General features: G+C 42.6%; 1 protein-coding gene across 1 annotated transcript in view; it reads left to right on the plus strand.

The window, feature by feature from the left end:
* LOC135211842 (another transcription unit protein-like) overlaps positions 1 to 25,875 on the plus strand; it is a 68,237-nt gene extending 42,362 nt beyond the window's left edge. Inside the window, 12 exon segments of the mRNA XM_064245050.1 lie at positions 1 to 61; positions 3,708 to 3,815; positions 3,961 to 5,001; positions 5,397 to 5,457; positions 5,915 to 6,000; positions 6,364 to 6,554; positions 20,200 to 20,402; positions 21,241 to 21,403; positions 23,080 to 23,295; positions 23,978 to 24,161; positions 24,737 to 24,765; positions 24,767 to 25,875. Coding sequence (XP_064101120.1) covers positions 16 to 61; positions 3,708 to 3,815; positions 3,961 to 5,001; positions 5,397 to 5,457; positions 5,915 to 6,000; positions 6,364 to 6,554; positions 20,200 to 20,402; positions 21,241 to 21,403; positions 23,080 to 23,295; positions 23,978 to 24,161; positions 24,737 to 24,765; positions 24,767 to 25,207 — 2,769 coding nt within the window. The 5' untranslated portion in view covers positions 1 to 15 and the 3' untranslated portion in view covers positions 25,208 to 25,875.
* Positions 25,876 to 26,870: the final 995 nt, after the last annotated feature.

A 26,870-nucleotide genomic window follows, 5' to 3' on the forward strand; every position in this document is an offset into this window, starting at 1 on the left:
ATAGATTTCAACACAATGGCGCCGGACGAAAGGTTCTATTCGAAATATAGCGGCAGGCGAGGTAAATATGAACTGTGATGAGTGTTTTAGAGAAATATTGTGGATGTTATAGAATATATTATGCTCTACCCTTGTTGGGACCCAATGAGGCTGGCGTGTTTACGATCTGTCTGTCTGTCTGTAAGAGGCTCAAGCGAGGCTAGCTTATTTGAATGTATTTAATGATTATTTAAAATAAATAGAAGCTTAGGTTTGAATTTAATGTGCTATTGTAATCCCAGATGGTAGCTAAGCGTAAGCGTAGCCTTGGCGGTTAACCTTATTAGGCTAGGCTAGTATTCTAGGTTGGCAATGGCTACCTACATGAACTTTAGGCTGCCGTATTTTGTTAATTTTCAATGCTGTGATTAGCCTACTTTGGCGTACTTTATTCGATGTTTGTAAAGTGCAGTTTCCAAGGTTAAAAGCAGCCGTGTCCTCAATACTTAGCCTAGGTAGAAAGAAATACTGTAAAGAGGAGAACCTTAAGCGAACGAATTTCAATGACCTGAAGGTTTGAGAAGAGTAGGGTAAATGACCAAGTGCTCGAATTACACCCTTATTTTCTAATTTAGGAGAAAACACTTACTTTGAGAGGAACGTACAGGTCTCTGTGTGCTGCTTAGATAGGCAACAACTCTTGACTGATGCTCAATGCAGCAAATTCAAGTACCTACTTTTTTGGGAAGATGGCCACATTCCAGGATCTGTGGCTTATAGGGGTGCTGGCCAACCTGACCTAATTTTGCGGGTAATTTTTTGGAAGACTCCTGCCAGCCATTTTCACATGATAAACCAATTTAAGTTTTTCATGTAGAAATGACTGAGTTTTTCCTGTAGAAATGATTGGGAAATGATAGAGCACTAAAAGAATCTAAAAATAACACCCTAATGTAACCAAGTGGTGTTTATTGGTTACAATTTTGCCTTATCAGCTAAGGAGGGAGAGATACGGTATTGTCTTACCTTATAAGCTATCATTTATTATTTTTTTTCTGTTGATTAAAGCATTTTCACAGGTTATGTATTAAGAAGAATTTGCTTTTGATGTTTTTTAATACCCCCAAAAATATTAATTATAATGTGGGAGGTAGCTGGAATCTTCCAAAAAAATAACCATATAGGGTGCCAGGCTAGTTTGTACTTGACTGGAGGTAGTAGGGTAAACAACTGCAGACGATCCATTGTCATCGCATTTTCCAGGCCTTATTCACTCGATATTTAATTGGTGAAACAAGAATAGAATTACAACTTTAAGCATACCATTCAAAAGATTGAAGTTTCGTCAACATAATGTGATATATGAAAGCCCCATACGAACTAAAATAAGTATGTGAGTTCTTCGTAAAATATGTTTTCAAGGCAGTTTTGAAACCATCCATATGGCGACAATTGTGTGGCTGACCGTTTCTAACCACAGACAATCCACCATCTTTCCCAGCCTTCCCAGCACTCATTTGAACAATGTTAGCGTATATATGTAATCTTTATTGATCTTACTCAAGATTGCAGTTGTAATCAGCACAATAAAAAAAACAAATTTTGTTGCCTATATTAGTGAAAGTATGAAACTTTTTATTTCCGGGTCATGATTTGAACTGAATTCATTTTTACCTTGTAATCGGTGGTTTTATCCTTACCGCGATCACAACTGAAACTCCACAGTGCTTATTTGATTGTAATTATACACATTTTGGTCTTAATTCACTCTACATTGCACTTGAACCACGTTGCTGTTCCTGGTTCCTAAGCACTCACTCCGCGAACACAGTTACGAACAGCAGAAGACTACACTCTTTATGAGGTGCAAAGCTTTATTCCCTTAATTGTTTACTTTACTCATTATATTTAGTTTAACTTTACTTCAAAATGTTTATTTAATTCATATCTATTATCCCTTTCTTGCAACAAAATTAACCCCGAAAAATTACAGATATTTCTGAAATACGAGCAGACGATGGCAAAAAGACTCACTGTTGCCAATCTAGTGGAGCTTCACACATACGCCGATGCATTTACAAACTGTTTCCATGAATTCTAGTTGTCATAGTAATGCAGTAATGATAAAATTGCTGTAATACATATGTATATATACTACAGATAGTTACGCTAATTTCAATTATTTCCCCAGTTTTGTGCAACAAGTCTTATACCCAGTTTGGAGGGTAAACACATACCAATTGACAACATGATAAACAACTGAAGAGCGCAAAACGGCGCAAAGAATGCCGTAGTCCCTTGAATAAGTACGAATAAGTACTGGTTAGAGGTTGGGTTTACGATTGTTGTGATGAAAGTGCCCCAGCGTCTTTGGGTACAATGGTGTGCTGGATTTAGCTTAGGAAATGGGAAGTTGTTGACAACAAAATTGACTCTGCAAAACATTGAGATTGCGTCAATCTTCAAAATATTGGAGTTGTAAGTAAAGCTTCGAAAGCGTAAGTAAAACTTCGAAAACGTTTTGGGTTAGTGTGCACTGCGTTGGCCACACTTTTCATTACCCTCTGTTTAAATCTTAAAATATGGCCTTAATTTCTAACTTTGGAGAAAATACGTACTTCACCACCAACAACTCATGACTGATGACCATCTCCGGTGTCAGGGACGTGTTAAAGTTCTTTTTCGGAGGGTGGCCAAAACAGCGGTAGTCGGGTGAGTTGGCAGTCCACTCGGTTGTTTACCCTAGATAGTATGTAGACAGATGGGTCTTGGCTTATTTTGGGGTGTCTGTGTCGCGGGCCAAAAGGCTTCCTAGGTAAGGCTAGGCAAGATAGGTCTGGTTAAGGATTATTCCCTCTGAAAACAAAATGCTTACTGCAGTTGAGGGATAGCCTAGGCCAGGACTTTGTGGACCCCTGCTCCCCCCCAAAAAATAAAAATTTAGTAGAGTCGCCATATAGAAAATGGCAGGAATGTAGACTATGCCCAACTTCTAACTTTTCACACTGAAGCCCCCCTAAACGTTGGGGTTGGGGGCAAAGGGGGGTGCCATTCCCTCTGCTATCCCTTTCGCATTGCCCGGCGAGTTAGCTTTTTATTACCTTACTTCTTAGATGTAGGAGGTATGGCTACGGTCCAAATGCCACAACATTCCTTCCTTTGTGTCCCCTAGTGCTTAAATAAGCCTTCATCAACTAAAGAGGCATTTTTCTATGGAATGGATTACTTCCAGATGTATAAAGTTTTGTGATAAATCTTGATTTTATTACGGATAAAAGCATTGAAAACTTGGTTTCAACATCGGCACTTCTTAGGCACAAGGCTGCTATTGTTAAGATCGATATATTGGCTGGTATAAGTTGGGAGAAGAACTTGTGTAATATTTATGGGATGGAAAGGTACATAACTATTATTTCATAGAAAAATAAGTAAAACTGGAGACTTCTGCCACACCCCTCTGGTTCGGTAACTACCAGTTACTAAATGATAGTCACTTCTTTGTATGAAATAAACAGTAGTTGTTATGTATCTTGTTTGCACAAATGCTACTACAGATTTAAAGAGTACAGTCTTCATGTGCACATTTCATAACCAGCTAATTTGTATAGTGTACGTTGAAAAGTGATAAAAAAATATCTTGACTAGCAGACATAGTAAAACAACTTTCTGCTAATAACTACAGCCTTATCTCTGTTATCTCCTCTTATATGATCGCATATTTTTTTCAGATGACGGACAAGAGTCATCTGACAATTCGGACTCGGAGAGCAGTTCAGGAAGTAGCAGTAGCAGTAGCAGCCAAGGTGGAAGCAGAGCTGGAAGTCGTTCCCCACCACGTAAGTAAAGTTATTTGGAGCAGTGACTCGGTAAGAGAGAATTCTAAAAAAATAGGGAGAAATTGAATTATTATATCTTTATTGATTGAATGACATTATCTGTAGTTAAGGATTCTATGTAATCAGATGTCCATATTTTTGACAGGTGGCCGTTCACCATCCCCAGCTGGCAGCAACAGGAGTAGGTCACCGGGAAGTAACCGCGCTGGCATGGGGAGCCAGGCTAGTGGCTCCTTTGCTAGTCCAAGAAGCCCAGACAGTAGATCTTACAGTAGAGCCAGTGCTTCCCCAGGTAGTCCTAAAAGTGGTGGCAGCAGGTCTCGAAGTAGAAGTAGCCTTTCTCCTCCAGGAAGCCCCAAAAGCCCACCAAGTAGCCCCAAAAGTCCCCCCAGCAGCCCCCAGTACAGGGGAAGTGAGTCTCCAAGAAGTCCTAGGAGTGTTTCAAAATCATCGCCACGCAGTAAATCTGGATATGGGGATGACTCCCCAGACAGGTCAAGAGGTGGCACACAGTCACCAAGTGCCAGTGTTGGCAGTAGATCGCCTGTTGGTTCTAGAGGCAGGAGCAGAACTCCTATGTCTAGAGAAGTGAGCCGATCTCCAAGAGGTTCTTAGGGGACCAAGTACTTCACCCGTAGCGTCGCGTACAGGCAGTCATTCACCGCATTCAAGATCAGAAGCCGGTCTGTCCACTCGAGGCAGGGCAGTAGGTCTCCTGGGAAGTCCAGAAGTGGAAGCCCTTCGCCTCCTCGGTCACAAACAGGAAGTAAATCACCTCGCTCAAGAGCCAGCAGTAGATCAAGAAACAGATCTCGAAGTGGTAGTCGCTCACCCAGCAGATCAAGAACTGGTAGTCATTCTCCAGCAAGATCGAGAGCTAGTTTCCGAAGCAGCAGAAGTCCTAGGAGTGCGAGTAGAACCCCAGCTAGGAGTCAAAGCAGAACTCGAGATAGAGCCACAGCAGAACTCGAGATGGAGTCAAAAGCAGAGCTCGAGATAGAAGTCAAAGCAGAACTCGAGATAGGGAGCCACAGCAGAACTCGAGATAGGAGCCACAGCAGAACTCCAGATAGGAGCCATAGCAGAATACAGACAGAGACCATAGCAGAACTCCAGACGGACGCCCAAGAAGCCCAAAGTCTCCAGCCAGCAGTAGAGGAAATCGTTCACCCACTGGTAGTAGGAAGTCAGGCTCTCTCGGTCACGATCCAGGTACGTAGCCGGTATGAATGGTAAGTTATCAGTGTAAGTTGCTTATAGTTTTCTTGTTTTAAAGCTAAAGAGATATGTTTCTGTTTTATTTTATATATGACAAGGTAGATTTTACATAACTATGTATAAAATTTTATAAAGGTTCTAGGCTGACTTCCCATCGGAAAACCTCTTGGGTTTCTAAGCTGTTGACTCTGTCCATAAGGGTTTTCAGCTGAAGATTTAAAGAAGGAAAGAATTATACATCTTTGTTTATGTAAATTTCAAGCTACATACTTGACATAGAAAGAAAAATGAGGAAAAATAGTTAGAATTGGGGTTTTACATGCAACAAATTTGCTTTTACCATTATTTTCTTTCATTTTACAGGAGTGAGAGATTCAGGTTCAAGGAAAGGCTCGGATGATGACAGCGATGTTGATATTGGAAGGTAATTAGATGCATTTTGTGAACTCTTAAAATAATGCGAGCCCCAGGTGTGTTTTTCTTTAGCAAACATAGTTATATGTATGCCTTGATTGCTGTCATTTGTTAATGTTATGCCATTTTCTTGTACTATCCATAGAGGGATAGTGCTGTCAGTGCACCTCACACATTGCATTGTAGGTACTACTTAAGGTCTTTTGCAGCATCCCTTTGGCCCCTAGCTGCAACTACCTTTCATTCCTTTTACTGTACCCCCATTCATTTTCTCTCTTCCATCGTACTTTCCACCCTCTCCTAACAGGTGTTTCATAGAGCAGCTGCTAAAGGTTTTCTTCCTGTTACACCTTTCAAACCATTTTACTTTTTAAGTTTCTCTTTCAGTACTGAATGACCTCATGGGTCCCAGTGCTTGGCCTTTTACCCAAATTTTATAGTTCATTCTGTCATCTTTTCCTCAAAAGGAAACGGAAGAGAGCGGTCATGAGCGATGACTCGGACGACGAAAATGCCAAGAAGGCTAGATCTGATGAGGAGGAGGACATGGATGGTGAGGATGAGGGTTTATTTACATAATTTAAGTAGCGAATTTATCGGAGAAACAAATCCATAGCAATTTTTGGGTATGTATATTTAAAAATAAATCTATAGAGAGCTTTTGGGACTGTGTTCAAAAAGGAGAATCAAACAAATTCCCAAAAGCTCTAGAGATTGGTTTTTAAGTACTGTAATGTACCCATGAATTATTGTTGGTTTGTTCCTCCATTTCAAGACTCATGTTACTGAGCTCAAAATTAAATTTATTCCCTTTAAAGGTAAAACCAAAATTAGCTTCACTGTCATATGCCATCTAATGAAAATATATCTATATATATCAAATTATCCTCTAACTCATTTAATCTACCATCATCAGTTGGAGATCTGTTCGGTGACGCTGACGACATCAGCGATGACGAGGAGGACAAGAAGAAGGAGAGTGACGACGATCGGAGGCGGTCTCGGTCTCGGTCTCCCCGGTCTCGGTCCAGATCCAGGTCCAGGTCTCGTTCCCGTTCCCGTTCTCGGTCGGGGACTCCTCGTACACCGAGGCCTGTTATTCAGGAGGTAGGAATGACAAGAGTTTCTTTGATGCTTTATATAGTTTATCATGTGGTTGGATGTGTTAGGGACCATTTGCCTGATGACTAGCTGTTGTTTGGTACATTTATATGTGGAGGAGTGATTTAATCATGCACATATATATTTAGTCATTCCCATAATTGAACAGGTGTTTGTACTGTAGTATTTGAGTAAGGTATAATGATGGTGATTTCTCTGATACAGGGATCTTTCACTATTTTGTGCCATATTGTTCCTTGTTTTCATACAATCAACTTACCTGTCAGATATATATATAGCTAAGACTCCGTCGTCCCCGACAGAAATTCAAATTTCGCGGCACACGCTGCAGGTAGGTCAGGTGATCTACCGTCCTGCCCTGGGTGGCAGGATTAGGAACCATTCCCGTTTTCCTATTCATATTTTTTCTGTCGCTTGGAATGTAAACAATGTTTGCAGTTCCTCCTGACTTGATTTTTGGATTTCATCGCCATCGATCTTCTGGGCTATCTTTTGCAGGGAAGTACTGGATCTTTGGTTCGGCATACGCATATTAATTTGTTTTTATAACTTTGGCTTCGAAATTTCGAAGAATTGTTTACGTGTAACTACCGAACTTTTCGGTAGACACTCACATAGTTTGCAAGAAGTAAAATTTTAATATTTATTCATAATAACGTGTAGTAAATGTTAGAATTGATTGAGCTAACTTCCTTCTTGAGGAGTAAGGAAAGAATAGTTACGCTTCCTTTAGAAGTTTATATAGCTCTCGTACTAACGAGCAGTTAGCTTAGAGCATTAACATTACTAGTAGTGTGGTATCCTCATCTCCTTCTTACTTCACAGAATCTTCAAATTCATATTGCAATTTGAAGACAAAGGAATGTAGCTCAAAAATACGAGCTATTGAAAGGTAAGAAGTGATTTTACTGTTAGTGCAGTGGAGGGTGCGTTCTGTTCGGATCTGTTTCGCTCCCAGGCCTAGACCTCTTCCAAGCTCACATACCCAGAGGAGAAGGAAAGTCGAAAGCCTTACGGAGGTTTTATGGAGAATCCCCACCGATCAGGCGTCCCCTCGGCAGGATCTGTAGAACGTCCCAGACTGCCAAGTTCGCCATTGGAAAGGCGTCCTATTAGTAGAGGGTGCGTTCGATCGGCTCTGTCTCGCTCTCAGGCCTAGACCTCTTCCAAACTCACAAGCCCAGAGGAGAAGGAAAGTCGAAAGCCTTACGGAGGTTATGGAGAATCCCCACCAATCGGGCGTTCCCTCGGCAGGATCTGTAAAACGTCCCAGACTGCCAGGGATAGCCATTGCAAAGGCAGCCTTTAAAAGTGCGTCTGTTCTCCGTTTTTCTTCATCTTACATCCGAAAAGACGAAGAAGTGTACATGTTAGAAGTTCGGACGATCTGGCTCGTTCTCTGAATAAGAGAACACTGACTCACTGAGCGAGAGGCTGAGAGCCAGCCAGCAAGCTAGCGCGAGCCACGTTCCAACAGCCAGCAGCGAGCCGCGTTCCAACAGACTAGCGCGAGCCGCGTTCCAACAGACTAGCGCGAGTCTCGTTCATACAGATAAACCCGAGCCGCGTTCCAGCAACTGAGTGCGAGCCGCGTTCCAGAACTTTTTTCTTGGCGCAAGGCGCCTTCAAAGAGAAAACAGACGGCTTAAACTAAGGAGCCTTATAGTAGAGTGGCAATCAGAAGGATGCTTCCATGAACGTTTTCTGGCAAGAGCTCGTATAACAAGACTAGAGGCGCTCTGATCTATTAGGGCGCACGGGACCTTCCACGCAAGCGGAACGTTCCAGGAGCGAGTCTCCTTTCTAGCGTGCGGAACATTCCAGGCGCGCGGAACTATCCAGACGCCAGGCGCTAGGCGCAAGGATCCAGGCGTCAGAAGATTCCAAAAATCTTCATTTGAGAGAGGGAGGTCAGTCGCGAAGACTCCTCTTTGAATTTTTAACTTGAGCAACTTTCCCCTCGGCAAATGTGCAAGATGTCGCACAGGCGGCCGTTGCTTTGTCAGAAGGAGTCTGATACTAAGAGAAGCTCCTTTTCATTATTCAGAAGACTCCTTTGTTAGGCAGTTCCTCTCAATGCGGACTCTCTCCTTCATCCATGCTCTTCCCTCGTTTTGAGGAGGCAAGAGCTTTGGGAGTTTTTTCTTAATAAGATCTCATCGACGTTTGGGTATGATGGCGGATAGAAAATATCTACTTCCTTCCGTAAAACCCTATGATGAACAGGAATTCTGTCCTCTTCCCGCGATTTATGAGAAATCACGAAGATTTAAAGAGTTTCCTTGATTAACTTCGTTCCTTAAGGATATATATATACTCTTTCTATCGTTCTATTAACGAAAAGAACGAAGATAGTAGAAGGTAGTAGAGTTTCTGCTGTATGAGAATACGATACGGTCAAATCATAAACACATACCGTAGTTACTTCTTTTCTGTGCAACTCAATTACCAGTATCCTTCTACGTCTTTCCTAGGAAGGACTACGCTTAAAGGGATTGTTAAGACAACACCTACTTAGCTTCTAGATTTATCGAAGTCTTGTTTCGCTTAAATATGCTTTAATAAGAACTTCCTGAAGTTCGATAATAATTTATAAATTCCTTTATTAATTGGAGTAGCTGGCAACTCTGGAAGAGTAAGCAGGGACTGCTTTCGCTGAGAAGCCTGGAGACCCAACGCAGTACGCCTACGCCAGTTACTGTCAGTACCATGTAGGTGTCAGTCATGAGCGGTCGGGCGTATCTCTCTCTCTGCGGGATGGAATAACTATCCGTATCTCTCCCCTACAATCGCGTCTTAACCTCGGATTGAGGGATAGTTAAGCTAACATAAATAAAATATTGTATGCCTTTTGCTAAGAAGCTTTCAATAAGAGAGATAGTACAACCTTTCAATGCTGTTTACCGTAGGTAACATTATTAAAGGATTCTATCGCAGCAGAACATTATATTATGTAATGCTCTCAGGCTTACGAAAGCATAGCTTATTAGAGTACCTGCTCAGAAGAAGATGGATGAGTCGGATGGGAAACATTCTCTTTGGGCAGAACTTGTTTCCCTGAATGGACTATACTACGTATATAAAGCTTTTTCCTACTAAGAACGGAATTAACATGTGAAAGGATGTCGGGTACCATAAAGGCACAGTTCTGGCACATAACATTAAAAGAATTAGAAGAAAGCGCCAGTCTGGCGCAACGCGCCAGAAGTACCAACCTGGCGCAATGCTCCAGAAGCGCAGCCTGGCGCAAAATTTGCGCCAGAAGCGCCAGCCTGGCGCAGTGAGCCAAGAGCACCATCCAAGATTTTTCTCGTTTTAGCGAGTTATTAACCTAAGAGTCCAGTAGCCTCTCGGACACCAAGCTCGGTAACGGCAAGATTCGTTCCTGATTTCGTTACCCATTTAATCACTTTAGGCCATTTCCATGACTCTCTCATATCGCATAGAGCATCGAGAATCTCTTTTTCGCTCCAATTCGCGTTAACAAAGAGATCCTTCTCGATCGACGATAATAAACTGTTAACATGTTTAACATTTATTGGAAAGAGTTGTGAGAACCTGCGGAAAGTCTTCTTCATAGAACTCTCAGTAAGGTAGAAGACGAACAGGCTTCCTATAGACTGCTTCCTTTTCCTACTTCTCCCCCGACTGAAGATGACGTGGGAAAAGCTTCAAGGAAGATTATCTTGCCAGTACAAGAGCAACTGGCCTCTTTGGTGTAGTGTTAGCGCCTCGTAGGAAGGACGTTGCGCTTCCATCAGAAGTCTCGTCCTCTCTCCCCTGCGAAGCGAGAGGCGTCATGCAGACGTGAAGCTTCCAAACATATCGCAGAGGCTTCGGTTTCGATGAGCGAGATCGGGAGAATCTTACGGAAGTACACGTAACGCCAAGAGAGACGTGATACGTCGTCAAGACATGAATCGTCATTTAAAGCTGCTTTTAGACGCGAGGCTCCAACCAAAATTTTGGCGCCAGTTAGGACGCCTTTTGAGAGCGAAAAAAAAAAGGCAGTGTCTTCCAGGCGCGAGGCGTCATCCAGACGTCAGCAGCCACACAAACGGGAGGCGTCAGCCAGGACGCTTGGCGGACTAGAAGCGTCATCCAAGCGGGAAGCGTCATCCATTTATGGAGAGAAGCCTGGGCTGTTGGCGCCTTCCAGGACTATTAAAGCGGGGAAGAGGAAGGAATATCATTCCCTTAGCCCCTCTCCTATTAGGAGTTTGTCTCCTCCAGAGGAAAGACGTACTGAATTACAGCGGAGACTCATCTAGACCCCGAGTTAGAAGTAAACTCGGAGGAGGAGTATCAAGGAAGAGAAGGACTGTCGAACTATAATGTGACGCCTTGCTTCTAGAGGAGTATGGAGACGACTTGACTCCTGCCTCTCCTCCTTCTCCGCGCTCTCTTTTCTCGAGTACAAAGACGAAGAAATCTTCGTTTTTTCTTAGAATGAAGCCCGCCATTTCGATGAAGAGGGCTCTTCAGTCTTTAGACTCTTGGATGAAGTCGAAGAAGGAGTTAGTTAGAATGGTCTTCTGCATGCCTCCAGCGAGACTAGCTGGTAAAAGAGGCATTTGATATCAGACGGGAGAGAATATGGGTATTTCTCTTCCGTCTACGTCAGAAGCGGACTTTTCGACCTTAGTTGACGCTTCACGTAGACAAGGTTTGAACTCTGCCCGTATAACTTGGGGCATTTCAGAACTGGACCATCTCCTCAAGGGACTCTTTCATGTATTGGAAGTTTTCAACTTCTTAGATTGGTCCCTTGGGGTGATGTCCAAGAAAGCCCATGATTCTGAAGGACTCGAACCAGAAGTCCTTCTGTGTATTTTGTCTTGTATAGACAAAGCGGTTCAGGATGGCTCGGTTGAGATCTCCTCTTTGTTTGGAGCAGGTCTTCTTAAAAGAGGACAGTATATAGTGTCTTTTTAACCAAAGCGGTCTCCCACGCTCAGAGGGCAGCGCTTCTGTACTCGCCTTTGTCTGACTTTTTGTTCCCTTCTCAGTTAGTGAAGGACATTTCTCGTTCATTAACTGAGAAGGCGACTCAAGACCTTCTGACACAGTCAGTAAGGAAGAAGAAACCTGCAGACAGCCCCAAGAACACTGTCATTGTCTGATGAGGAGAAAGACCGGGCCTACAACCTGACACAGATGCGCTAGATGCGAACATATAGGACAGATAAGAGTGTCTGATGTGGACATTGCCAGACATCCTCGAGACTCTACCAAGCTCGAAGCTCCGGCAAGTGGGGAGGAGCCAACCAGGCGCGAGGCGCCAGGCAGGCGCGAGGTACCAGCCAGCCGCGAAGCTCCAGGCAGGCGCAAGGCGCCACTCCAACCGGGCGCGAGACGCCAGCCAGGCGCAAGGCGCCAGCCAGGCGCGAAGCTCCAGGCAGGCGCAAGGCGCGAGGCGCCAGGCAGGCACAAAGCGCCAACCTGGCGCGAGACGCCAGCCAGGCGCGAGGCGCCAGCCAGGCGCGAGGCGCCAGCCAGGCGCAAGCCAGGCTCTAGGCGCGAATCTCCAGCTAAGACGCGAGGCGTCAACCAGATGCGAGGTGTGCCAGTCAAAGCGAAAGGTACCAGACAAACGCTAGGCGCCAACCAAGAACGAAGCACCGAGCCAGGCACGAGGTTCCTGCCAGGCTTCAGGCTTCAGTCGGGAGAGATCCATTTCAAGAAAGCCCTGGTCTTTGAAACATGGAGATCTCCTAAGCACTTCATAAGTGACTTGATTCCTTCAAACAGCTGAGAATTAAAAGCGCAGGAAGTGCGCGCTTTTGCAAATTCTTGTTCTTTACATAACAATATGTCATATAAGACATATTAGCTGTGTTGTACGGTAGAGGCAACTCTGTGTTGACTTCTCATTACACAAAGGATGTCAAGTTAACCTACGAGAGATCCTTCTCTTTTGGTTTATACGTTTCTGCGGATACGTTACTGGGATAAGGAGCCGACACTGATCCTTAACTTTGAGTTAAAGTTTTCATACAATCAACAACTTACCGTCAGTATATACATAGCTAAGACTCCGTCGTCCCCGACAGAAATTCAAATTTCGCGCCACTCGCTACAGGTAGGTCAGGTGATCTACCGGCCTGCCCTGGGTGGCAGGACTAGGAACCATCCCCGTTTTCTATCATATTTTCTCTGTCGCCGTGGTATCAACATTGTTGTTATTACCTCCTGACTTGGATTCTTTTTTCAACATTTGATCAACGTTTTTTCGACTTTTGTGACGTATTTGGATCGTGTTTTGGCATTCGCTACTGTGGACTGTTTTTGGAATAACTCTTTTGGATTTTTCTCAGGATGTCTGATTCTAATGTGAGTGTGAGAATGTGTGTGAATGTAGGCTGCAGGGTGGTGAGGATACCGAAAGCTTCGGTTGATCCTCACACTGTATGCCGTAAATGTAGGGGGTGCAGTGTTCTGCTATTAACACTTGTAAGGAATGCGAGGGTTTGAATGCAGAAGAATGGAAGACTTTGACTTCTTATTTGAAGAAGTTAGAGAGGGATAGAGTTAGAAGACTGAAAGGTGTGAATTCAAGCCTATTGAGCCTTTAAATGATAATTCTAACCCTAATTCTGGAGAATCTCCCTATAAATCTCATTCTCAGAGTGTCTTTTCGGATTCGGCATCGGAAATCGCCAATCTGAAAGCGACGATTCGAGACATGAAGTCCAAGATGGCGGACTCGAAAGGTAAGGCTAGTGATAGTGAAAATTTTAGTGAAGTGAGCCCTATCAGTGTTGTGGAGGGGGCGTTTGATCGTCCCTGCGGCGCTCCCAGGCCTAGACCTCTTCCAAGCTCACATGCCCAGAGGAGAAGAAAGTCGAAAGCCTTAAGGAGGTCGTGGGGATCCCCAACGTCAGACGTCCCTTCAGCTAGCTTTGCTTCATGGCAGCCAGCTCAAGGGCGCTACAGGAAAAGCGTCCTTCGCGAGTGTTTCTCGTCCTCTCCCTCTCCCTCACCTAAACGAGGGTGGAAGGAGTCGACCTTATCGAGACCGCTGAAGCGTCATATGAAGAAGGCAAGACATTGATTCTAGCCCGGAGCGCTTCTCGGATGAACGCCCCGTCTGCTATTAAGAAAGGAAAAGGCGAAGGTGGCGTCAACGTCACCTGACGCTTATGAGGAAGTACCCCATCATGCTTCTTCCCCGAGTGATGACGAAGGGCGTCAGGCGCTAGACGTAGGAGAAGCGTCAAGGAAGATCATTATGGCGGTGCAAGAACAACTGTCATCTCTTGTGGGAGTTTTAGCGCCCCGTCGGAAGGACGTGACGCTTCCTATTAAGAAGTTCTCGTCCTCTCGCACTGCTCGGAAGACGTCTTTAGAAGTGAAGCGTCAAATCAAGAGGATCTTAGACGTGACGCTCCGTCCAAGATTGTGACGCCGAGTAGGAAGCCCTTAGAAAGCGAAGCGTCTTCCGGACGCGAAGCGTCTTCTAAACGTCAACAAGAGACGTCATACATGACGCTCGGAGAGCGGGAAGCGTCATACAGGACGTCTTCTAAAGCGCGAGAGAAGCCGCAGGTTGTGACGGCTTCCAAGTCGATCAGAACGGGAAAAAGGAAAGACTTTCATTCCCTTAGCCCCTCTCCGATCAGGAGTTTGTCTCCCCCAGAAGAGGAAAATTCTGAAAGGAGAACAGAAACTCAGGATTATCACGAGTTCGAACGAAACTCGGAGGATGACGATCTTGGAAGAGAGGGCTTGTCCAACTATAAGGTGTTGACAACCATGCTTCTGGAGGAATACGGAGACGAGTTGACTCCGGCTGCTCCTCCTTCTCCGCGCTCGCTCTTTTCGAGTGCGAAGGCGAAGAGAACTTCGTCTTTTCTGAAGATGAAGCCCACCATCTCGATGAAGCGGGCTTTACAACGCCTTAGACGCCTGGATGAAGTCGAAGAAAGACTTAACCAGGACAGTATTTTGCATGCCTCCAGCAAGGTTAGCCGGGAAAAAGAGGCATATGGTACAAGACGGGGAGGATATGGGTATCGCTCTCCCTTCTACTACAGAGGCAGACTTTTCGACGTTAGTTGACGCTTCAAGGCGTCCTAGTCTTAATTCTGCCCGCATAACTTGGAGTATTTCGGAACTGGATCATCTCCTCAAGGGACTTTTCCATGTATTGGAAGTATTCAACTTCTTAGATTGGTCCCTTGGGGTGATGTCCAAGAAAGCTCACGATTCGCAGGGAATCGAACCTGAAGCCCTGTTATGCATTTTGTCGTGCATCGACAAAGCAGTACAGGATGGATCTTTGGAAGTCTCTGCATTATTTGGAGCAGGTCTTTTGTTTTGAAGAAAAGGACAGTGTATGGTGCCTTCTTAACAAAGGCAGTCTCGCATGCGCAGAGGGCAGCTCTGCTATATGCTCCTCTTTCGGACTATTTGTTTCCTTCTAAGTTAGTGAAGGACGTAGCTCACTCTTTAACTGAGAAGGCGACACAGGATCTTCTGACGCAGTCAGCTAGGAAGAAGAAACCTGCTTTAGTGTCGGACAAGAAAGAACCTAGCACTTCTAGGCAGCCCTTTCGAGGTGGTCCGATCTCCAGACCTCCCGCAAGAAGGAAGGCTCCAGAGAGAAGAGGTAGGTCCGCCTTTCGTCCCTTTAAAAAGGGCAAATGAAACATTTCTCCTCCAAACACCAGTAGGTGCCAGGCTCTGGAATTCGTGGAAGCCTGGACACTGATAGACGCAGACGCGTCTTCACTAAAGATCATAAGGAAGGGATATCGTATCCCTTTCCTGAATACTCCGCCCCTAACGTCTATACCAAGGGAACTATCAGCCAAGTACAAGGATCCTGTGCTGAGGGATACTCTTCGATCAATGGTGGAACAAATGTGGGACAAGAGTGCAGTAGAACTAGTACTGGATCAAAACTCCCCGGGGTTTTACAATCGCCTTTTTCTAGTGGCGAAAGCCTCGGGAGGCTGGAGACCAGTACTAGACGTCAGCGCTCTGAACAAATTTGTTCAGAAGGAGAAGTTCTCCATGGAGACTTCTGCTTCAGTCCTAGCGTCATTACGACAAGGAGATTGGATGGTGTCTCTAGATCTCCAAGACGCCTACTTTCACGTCCCGATCCACCCTTCATCGAAGAAGTACCTCCGTTTCATGACGGGGGAAGGATCTTTCAGTTCAGAGCCTTGTGTTTCGGCCTGTCCACAGCTCCTCAGGTCTTCACAAGCTGATGAGGAATGTGGCGAGATTTCTTCATCTCAAAGGAGTGAATGTCTCGATGTACCTAGACGACTGCTCATCAGGGCCAGATCGGAGAGACAGTGTTTGGAGGACCTAAAGTTAACTCTAGATTTGACCAAGGCGTTGGGATTGCTTGTGAACCTCGAGAAGTCTCAGATGACCCCCAGACAAGACCTAGTCTATCTGGGGATTCGGATGGATTCTCGGGGTTTTCGAGTTTTTCCTTCGCAAGAGAGAACCGCAAAAGGTTTGAGGATAATCTCTCTCTTCTTAGAGAAACAGCAAACGTCAGTGAGGGAATGGTTGAGCCTTCTGGGGACGCTTTCCTCGCTGGAACAATTCTTCCCTCTCGGAAGACTTCATATCCGTCCACTTCAATTCTTCCTCAAGAAGTCTTGGAGCTGGAAAAACGACAACTGTCGGACGTTTTCATTCCAGTGGAGGTAAAGGCACACCTACAGTGGTGGTTGCTGCCTCTGGAAGAGAACAAAGGGGTCTCTCTAAGATCAAAGAACCCAGACCTAGTGTTGTTCTCCGACGCTTCGGAGACGGGTTGGGGAGCGACATTAGGCTCGAGGAAGTGTCAGGCACCTGGGAACCAGCACAGGTGTCCTGGCACATAAATTGCAAAGAGCTCTTCGCCGTTCACCTGGCTTTGAAGAGCCTAGAACCTCTGGTGAGAGACAAGGTAGTACAAGTAAACGTGGACAACACCACCGCACTTGCCTACATTCGGAAACAGGGAGGGACTCACTCCTCGTTCCTTTACGAACTCACGAGGGACCTATTACTTTGGACGTCTCACAGGAACATCTCCCTGCTGACAAGGTTCGTACAGGGAGTAAGGAATGTGAGGGCGGACAGGCTCAGCAGGAGGAACCAGGTCCTTCATACAGAATGGACTCTGCACGAGGAAGTATGTCGCGATCTCTGGTCTCTGTGGGGAACTCCTCACGTGGATCTATTCGCAACATACATTTCAAAAAGGCTCCCAGTGTTTTGCTCGGTCGTGGAAGACCAAGAGCAATTATGGTAGACGCCTTCCTGCTAAACTGGTCTCGAGTGGACGTGTACGCTTTTCCCCCATTCAAAATCCTGGGGTTAGTATTGAAAAAGTTTGTGGCGTCAAAGAGACGAGGATGACTTTAATAGCCCCCTTTTGGCCGGCCCAGGAATGGTTCACGGAGGTGGTAGAGTGGATCGTAGACTTTCCAAGATCCCTACCAGGAAGACGGATCTTCTCAAACAACCACACTTCAAGAGGTACCATCAAACCTCCCCGCTCTCGCTCTGACTGCCTTTCGACTATCGAAAGACTTGTCAGAGCGAGAGGCTTTTCTCGCGAAGTGGCAAGCGCGATCGCGAGAGCTCGCAGAAACCTCCACTTCGAAAGTATACCAGTCGAAGTGGGAGGTCTTTAGAAGGTGGTGTAGAGCCAAGAAGTTGTCCTCCTCCTCTACCTCTATAGCGGAAATTGCTGATTTCTTGCTATTCCTGAGAGTAAAATCGCATCTAGCCGTATCCACAATAAAGGGATACAGGAGTATGCTCTCGGCTGTATTCAGGAACAGAGGTTTAGATCTGGCAAATAACAAAGATCTCCACGATCTCATAAGATCTTTTGAGACGTCAAAGTCTAAGGAGCCAGTACCTCCGAACTGGAACTTGGACGTAGTCCTCAAATATCTGTCTTCGGATAGATTTGAACCTCCTCATCAGGCCTCATTTAGAGACGTAACTAGAAAATGCCTATTTCTTTTATCGTTAGCGACGGCAAAAAGAATTAGTGAGTTACAAGCTCTGCAGGATAAAGTAGGATTCAAGGAAGACTCGGCGATTTGCTCGTTTAAAACTCTGTTTTTAGCGAAAAACGAGAATCCCACGAATCCCTGGCCTAGGTCATTCGAAATCAAAGGAATGTCTAGTCTCGTAGGCAGAGAAGCAGAGAGGTCTCTATGCCCTGTTAGAGCTCTGAAGTTCTATCTTCAGAGGAAGCGTCAGTTGGGAGGCTCTAGACAAGGTCTTTGGTGCGCGGTCAAAGACCCCACAAGACTAATGTCAAAGAACGCTCTAGCGTTCTTTGTAAGGAACGTCATTACGGACGCTCACAAGGTCTGTCCGGACGAACAATTACAACTTCTGAGAGTAAAAGCTCATGAAGTACGAGCGGTTGCGACGTCTCTCTCGTTTTATAAGAATATGTCACTTAAAAACATATTAGATACGACATATTGGAGATGCAACTCGGTATTTGCATCTCATTACTTGAAAGACGTGCGTGTGACGTATGAGAAGTGCTTTTCTCTAGGTCCTATCGTATCGGCAGATACGATTCTGGGTACGGGAGCCGACACCAATCCTTAGAATGTATATACTGTTCTTCTGTTTGGATATGGTCGAGAATCTCTTCGAACAATGGAGGATTCAGGCTCGCACGGGCGGCCGTCTATGTTGTTCATAAGAGAATTCTCGTCATATCCAATTAGTTGAGTATAAATTTTTTTTGAAAAATTATGTATGTGTGCGTAGTGGTTTTTGAGTTACGGTTGTTGTGACGAGTTCGGGGATAACTCGTAACAATCCTTAGTTCTAACACATGGTTAGGATCAGGTGGTCGGGATTGGTTGTGTGCTCCTTCATAAGGTGTATTGTCATATAAGTGGATCAGCACCCCATTGACAAAGTCCTTTTAGGCTCTGCTGAGTAAGTGGGTAAAGACCCCATCGGCAGACCCACAAGAACTCTTGGCCATAGATCACATATCTCGCTAAAGTTTCTTGAGGTGATGCAGGACTACTGGGCAAACACCCACCAAGTCTACCACCTATCAGGTAGGAACCAAGGTTTTATTTATACCTACAACATATGTTGTTTACCTGTCTATTCCATATAGTAGCTGTCTCTTACCCTCCACCGAAGGGTGCCAATCAGCTATGTATATATCTGACAGGTAAGTTGATTGTATGAAAATGATATTGTTATGTTACAATAAAGTTTCATACATACTTACCTGGCAGATATATACAATTAAAGGCCCACCCAGCCTCCCCGCAGGAGACAGGTGGAAGAGAGAAAATATGATAGAAAACGGGGATGGTTCCTAGTCCTGCCACCCAGGGCAGGCCGGTAGATCACCTGACCTACCTGTAGCGAGTGGCGCGAAATTTGAATTTCTGTCGGGGACGACGGAGTCTTAGCTATGTATATATCTGCCAGGTAAGTATGTATGAAACTTTATTGTATCATAACAATATCATTTTTTAACTTAGTGAAATTATTGGGGTTTTTGAAAGGAGTGTGGGGATAACTCTTTCCAATTTGAGCGCGAACCCTCGTGTTAGGATCAGGTGATCGGGATCGGTGTTGCGCTCCTTCATAAGGTGTATTGTCATAGAAGTGGTCCAGTACCCATTGACAAAGTCCTTTCAGGCTCTGCCGAGTAAGCGGTTCATATCCCATCGGCAGACCCACAAGATCTCTTAGCCATAGATCACATATCTCGCTAAAGTCTTGAGGTGATGCAGACTACTGGGCAACAGCCACGAAGTCTACCACCTATCAGATAGGAACCAAGGTTTATTTATACCTACAACATATGTTGTTTACCTGTCTATTCCATGTTAGCTGTCTCTTACCCTCCACCAAAGGGTGTCAATCAGCTATGTATATATCGACAGGTAAGTTGATTGTATGAAATGATATTGTTATAATACAATAAAGTTTCATACATACTTACCTGGCAGATATATACGATTAATGGCCCACCCAGCCTCCCCGCGGAGACAGGTGGAAGAGAAAAAATATGAATAGAAAACGGGAATGGTTCCTAATCCTGCCACCCAGGGCAGGACGGTAGATCACCTGACCTACCTGCAGCGTGTGCCGCGAAATTTGAATTTCTGTCGGGGACGACGGAGTCTTAGCTATGTATATATCTGCCAGGTAAGTATGTATGAAACTTTATTGTATTATAACAATATCATTTTTTTAGTATTTTTGAGCAAGGTGTGGTGATGATTATTTTTCTGATAACATTACTTTAGCAAATGGATCTTTGGCTATGTTGTACCATATCGTCCCTTTTTTGGCAAAGTGTCAAATATGCATATAGTATTTGATTTTTTTTTAGTTATTATCTGTATTGATTGTGATTATGTCAGTGACCTAATTCAGCTAAGTATCAAGTGTGTGTCTCATCATACATCCTGGATAGTGAGAGTGAGACATACTTGTACTTTGCTAAAACAAGAAGTCAATGATAGGTTTATCATTGATACAAATAACCAAAAAAACTTGAAAAAATGGATATTCGACACTGCCAGAAAAGTGCTAGAAAAGGAACATAGTACGTACTGTATTATGTCCCGTACATGATATCTAATTTAACATCCATTACATCCAGGATGAAGAGAAGGAAGACGAAGGTCCTCCCCCGGAGACCAGAATCGATGCAGAGATCCCCAAAATCAACACCGACTTGGGACGTGACATGCACTTCGTCAAGCTGCCCAACTTCTTGTCTGTTGAAACCAGACCCTTTGATCCGGAGTTGTACGAAGATGAAATTGATGATGAAGAAACGCTAGATGAAGAAGGTCGTGCAAGGTAATGTGCATGAAGTATTGTTCATCTGACATAACGCAACACCAACATGCAGTAAATGTGCCTTGAATTTCACAGTGCCAGAGGTCTTTATTCCTTACACTGTTGGAATGTGGAACAGTCTTCCTGAGGATGTTGTGCAATTAGAACCTAAAAATTTAAAGCGAGTTGCAATGCATTACTATCCTAAAACAAGTTATACCTTGTATTTTAATCATTTATTTTTATTTTTATCTATACTACGCATATAATTTTATTAATTTATCTCGTCTTTTTCTAATGACCACCTCTTTCTGTATTTCGTGTTATCTTCTGTAACTTCTTTCAGATGAACAACGTATTATTTGGAAGCTTGAATTTCAAGTGAATAGTAGCTCCTGGAGGGGTTTATTTTCTGAATAATGATTATGATGATTATAGAATAACTTATTTAAAAAGGAAATCTTTGTGTATGTTATGAAGATCCTTGCTGCAGAGAGTTCATTCAATCAAGGGATTGTTCACTGTGTATTTCTAAGTGATCATACTTTGAAAACCACTTTTCTTTTATTATTTTACACAACTTATAAGGCATTAGACAAGGTAAAGCTAACTTTATTTGCTAGTTTACACAAGTAATTAAGTATTATCTAAGGTTTAACCATTTTACTTGGTTGTTTCAGCTTCAGTTTCAACTTCAAATTAGGCTTTAGCTGGGGTTCAGATCATTAAAAAAATGTAACAGGAGATAAACAGTGTAGATGGAAGAGACAAAGTATTAAAAAATAAAAGTAAAAAGAAAATAGATAGAAATATAGTTTGCCAAAGAACTGAAGTCGTTACAGAATTCAAAATTTTCCAGGTTGAAGCTGAAGGTTGAAAACACAATAAGATGGAGAATCGACTTCGACAAAGAAGGCAATGCCATTCGCGAGAGTAATGCGAAGCTTGTCCGTTGGTCTGACGGCTCTATGTCCTTGCATCTCGGTTCTGAAATTTTTGACGTCTACAGGCAACCTCTGCAGGTAAGTAGTACTTCCATTTTTAGTTCTGAATTGTCACAGGTTCCGTGTTTTTGAGAGCTATGTTTTTGTTTTCAGAATGTGGTATTGTAAAGGACATTCATAAAATGGTGATGGTATGTTAAATTCGTGTTCTACTGTGGAAGTTTCAAAATAGTCTACACCAGTGCTAATTTACTATACCTCCATTCATACTCTCTTTCTTACGTCTTACTACTTTCCACCTTCTAACAATAGTTTCAACATTATTTTCTGCGCTGAGGGACTTCATAGGCCACAGCTCTTAGACTTTGGCCTTAATTTTATATTCCCAATTCCAACACGGCTTCATCTCTTCGCAGATTTTGCTGTTGAACATATATACCCATTATTTGCAGAATGTTTGCCTATTCGCGGTATTTTTTATTGAGAAATATTCACTAATTACTGTATTTTTATATCATTTTTATAATGCAATTTTTGTGATAAGGCTATTAAAAAACTCGGTGTACGCGTGTTTAGAGAGGCTTTTTGGTGTTTGAACTATCAAAACAGGTAGTTATGGGCATATTTAGAGAGGTGTCAAGTATTCCCAGATTTTAGCTATTCAAGGGGGTGGGGTTGTGGTTGTGCAAATACCTCGGTTGACTGTATACCAGTAAGAAGCCCCACTATCTTGATCAACTACATGTGTGACTATGGTTTCCTTGCTCAAAATTTGTTTGCACTTTTGAGGCCAGTTACTGTATTTAGTAACAATTTGGCCCTTAGCTGCAACCCCTTTCATTCCTTTCACTGTACCCCCGTTCATATGCTCTTTCTTCCGCCTTACTCTCCACCTTCTCCCAGAAATTGTTTCTTAGTGCAACTGTGAGATTTTCCTCCAGTTACACCTTAAATAAAACCTTTTGACTCGGCTTCCCTTCCAGTGCTCATTGATCTCGTGAGTCCCAGCACCTGGCATTTGGCCTAAATTTGATATTCTATTTCCATTTCTTATATTATACCCAGCACTTGAGTACAAACGCTCTTCTGCTTATGAACAAATTTAGTTCCGAACGACTGTTGGTAGCTTGTTTTGTTCGTAGGTCCAACTTGATATACTCAGAGTCATTACGTACAGTATTATTTATGTTTTTCCATACTAAAACACAATATATACTAGTACTGTACTGGATTTTATATAGTATTATTTTATTAATACGAATGATATATAAAACCTAATTGCATTAGATACGTTAGCAAATTATAGTTATACTACAGTAGGTTCGCATTCTCTGAAAGTTTGTGAGTAGAGGAGTGCTGTATTTTCTAGATATATTTAACATCAACTCAGCATAGTTCTCAACCTAAACTAAACTGTGATTTACACTTGACAATCAATTTAATATATGTATCATCAAATATATCAAGTCTAGAATAGTGGCAAAGGAAGAAACAATAATGTGGTAGCTGATAAGTACAGAACCCCGCAAAGTTAAATTGTTATTGTTTTTGTTTCTTTTATTCCTGGATGAATACAACCATTTGTTCATTAGGCAAAGTACCACACAATCAGTTTAAGAGTTATATTAACAAATGTATGACATCCATCCAAAGTTGTGGCATAGGAAGAAATAAGTAATCTTAATATGTTTGCTGATGAATAAAGAAAATCCAGTAAGTTAAAGTCCATTAATTTGTACAATTGTTTATTCCAGGGTGACCACAATCATCTGTTCATTAGGCAAGGTACTGGTCTCCAAGGTCAAGCCGTCTTCCGCACAAAACTGACCTTCCGTCCGCACTCAACCGACTCGTTCACCCATCGCAAGATGACCCTCTCCTTGGCCGATCGATCATCTAAGGCAGTTGGAGTCAAAGTCTTATCTGCTGTGACCCGTGATCCTGAGTCATCTCGAGTGGAAAGTATCAGGGTAAGTTTTGGTATTTGTTTTATCTTGTAAAGTTATAGTTTTAAAACTGTTATAAGTTTGTAACATTTTTATATTTTATGTAATCATGTTAACTTTTATTTTTTAAAATTTCTGTAGCGGTGAATATTTTTTGTTAAATGTGCGAGAAATGATTGACTGTTTGCTAACTAGCACATACAGTATTCTTGCATATGGAAACAAAATATTCTGATGTATGCCATAAGTTGTTTTTTTGTCTAACAATCATGCAGAATGGTTGGCAATTATGGTTAAGAATAGTATTGAAGTACTAATACTGGCATCCTCATGTATTTGCTTACATGCTGATAAAACAGTCACATGCACATTTTGAGAGAGGTTTGTACTTCGTGATACATATTACCAAATTTCAGCTTAAAGTGTGCACACCATTTTTATGCAACCATTTCCTCCTAGGAGATGGCAATGCATTTTACACTTTGCTGTAACTCTTGGTACATATACTCTATTGTGTTGTCCTTGGCTGTGTCAGTCAAAGTTTCAGCCTTAAAAGTTTGTAACTTTTGTATACACATGAAAGATGAGGGATATTCAATTTGAGGATTAAATACTGGTAATGCTTTGTATTACCAGGTGCTACAAAGGAATGAGAGGATGCTGTGTTCATAAACTGTACACACTTGTATATTTTAATCACTGACAGAGAGACGAAGACCGTCTTCGAGCTTCCATGAGGCGCGAAGTCAAACAGAAGCGTGTGAGAGAGAAAGCTTCGAGCCAGGGCCTGTCAGCAAATTACTTGGAGCCTGATGCTTATGAAGAAGACGATGAAGGTGGAATATCTCTCTCGGCCATCAAGAACAAATTCAAAAATAAGAAACAGAATGGTTAGTAATTGGTTGTTTGTTGTCTTGTAGGATGTAGTTAGGTTACGTATTTAGGTATAGGTATAGCATGTAATATCTGGGTAAGAAGGAGGTGGAATATCACTCTCGGCTATCAAGAATAAGCTCAAAAAGGAAAACATAATGGTTAGTAGTTGATGGTTTGTTATTCCTTGTAGGTTGTGCAAAGATTATATACTTAGGCATAGGTACAGCATGTAATATGTGGGTAAGACAAATGCGGAATATATCTTTTGGCCATTAAGAATAAGCTCAAAAATAAGGAACTGAATGGTTAGTAGTTGATGGTTTCTTTTGCCTTGAGGGACTTGCTTAGATTACATATTTAGGCATAAGTACACCATATATTATAAGGGTAAGCCCTGATGTTAGGCATAAGTACACCATATATTATTAGGGTAAGCCCTGATGAATGACCACATCACAGGTCCCAAGGTCCCAGCACTTGCTTGGCCATTGGTGTAAATTTCACACTACTATCCCAGTCTAATAATAATAATGTATAGTAGTTATTTTGACACCGTAATTCCCGACGATTTCTTTCTTGCAGGACCGAGCGCAAAATATCTACTCCTCAGATGAGAAGGGAATCGGACATTGAGACAGGCAAGGCCAAGAGACTGGAGAGAGCCAAACACACCATCAAGGACTCTGACGATGAGTCCAGGAGTGGCTCCGATAGCGACAAGGAAAGCAGAGGCGGCAGCAGCGAGAAGAGCCGCAGCAGGAGTGCCAGCAGGAGCAAAAGTAGGAGCACGAGCAGGAGCAAGAGCAGGAGTGCCAGCAGAAGCAAGAGCAGGTCTAGGAGCAGGAGCAAGAGCAAGAGCAGGAGCAAGAGCAGGTCTAGGAGCAGGAGTAAGAGCAGGTCCCGCAGCAGGAGCGGCAGTCGTAGCAGGTCAGGAAGCGCGAGTCCAAGCAGGAGTAAGTCTGCTAGCAGGAGTAGGAGCAGAAGCAGGAGCAAGAGCGGGAGTGGCAGCGATAGTGGAGGGGGAGGGAAGTCGTCTGGTTCGGATAGCGATAGTGAGTAGGTTAAGTCTCGTCCCTGTAAATTGATTTGTAGTTAGGTTACATTAATATTGTAAAGTATATTTGAAAAAAGCAATGAATATGAATGCAAGTGGTTATAGTTTCAATTGTAAAGGGCCTTTTGTTATTTTTCATGTATTTCCTTATACAAGGAAGGACATATTAGGCTTAAGAAGTATCATATGATTAGTTTTTGTGTGCATCTGGTAAATGACTTGTGCACGACTGGTTTTCGCGAAGTGTTGTATCTTCGTCAAAAAGCAGACATTTTAAAGAAGAGAGAAAGTTTCTTGCATTACTGCAAAGTGTTGTAGATAAAATATTACATAAAGATGTTTGGCATATCACTTTATATTCATAATATAGTATCACATTTGAATATATTACCGAATTCTGTATACACAGGGATGAGTGAGTGATAAGTGAGCAATTTTTTCTCTACAAAACATTCGCTGTAAAAGTCTCACATAGCAGAATTGATGCCATTTGCTGCTTATTAAAAAAATTGTGATTTCAACTGATATATAGAAGTTAAGAAGGACATTTCAAACAAGAATACTGCTGTAAGTGATCTATATTTTTGAGATGTCCGACACATGTGCTGTACTTTAAAGAGTAAAAGTGTACTTCCACTTAGTAGAAACGTGAAATAAAGTGTTGAGTTTTGATACATAGATTTTTCTTATTCTTAATTACTCTCTATTTCCTTTTGTTACATTTTGACTTATGTTTATAATTTATTGCAAGTTGCTTGTAAAGGTTACAGTAACAGTGAAAGCCTCGTTTTGATGAGATTCCGTAATTGTATCTTTTCAAATAAGAAAATACATTCAGTTCATTTTTAATATTCACTCAGTTTTGTAACATATACCAAAAAACTGAAAACTTTAATATAATGAAAATAGTAATAGTACAACTCTCAGATAATTAGGTAAATGGTAGACAAGAAACATTAATTGTGACTGATATGAACCAAAGCTGAAATGTTTACAGGCAAAAATTGTAGTGTAAACAAGTTACGTTAAATAAGAAAGCAACACCAAATTGCAGAAAGTAGAGAGAAACATATATAAATACATACAAGGCTGCCCAAACTGCATCTACTAACTGCACTAAATGCAAGATATTCTGAGGATTTTTATGACACAAAGGTTGTAATTGTTAATGAAAGTACAGGTTAAATTGTAGCATTGTCATATCTCCAGGTTTTTATTGTTGTGTCACGTATCAGCTTCAGTATTTGTAAAACAGCTTACCGTAATACCCTACTTACAGGATATAGAATAAAAAGTATGGTATACTATACTTGTAGATTAACATAATTTCCATACAGGTTTTTATAAGCCAATGTGCCCAGAAGGAATAGAAAAACAAATTATTTTACATTTATTCTCGGAAAAATGATGTGTATGGCATTACTTTTTCAGAATCCCAAGTTTATAGTATAAGTCAAAATAAATTCTAGGGCTGAGAACTAAAAGGCCCAATGTCAAAAAATGGCCGATTGTAGTTAAGACCGTCACTAAACTAGAAATTTATCTGTTTCGGTGCTATAATGGCCAATATTATAAGTGAAGTAATCACCCCCAAAAAAAGCTTTCGTTTGCTGTACTTACCTGAATTTTAATAAAGGAAGCAATATTTTAAATGCGTTTTTCTGAAAAC

This window comes from Macrobrachium nipponense, chromosome 40 (genome assembly GCF_015104395.2).
Source record: "Macrobrachium nipponense isolate FS-2020 chromosome 40, ASM1510439v2, whole genome shotgun sequence".
Lineage (NCBI taxonomy): Eukaryota > Metazoa > Arthropoda > Malacostraca > Decapoda > Palaemonidae > Macrobrachium > Macrobrachium nipponense.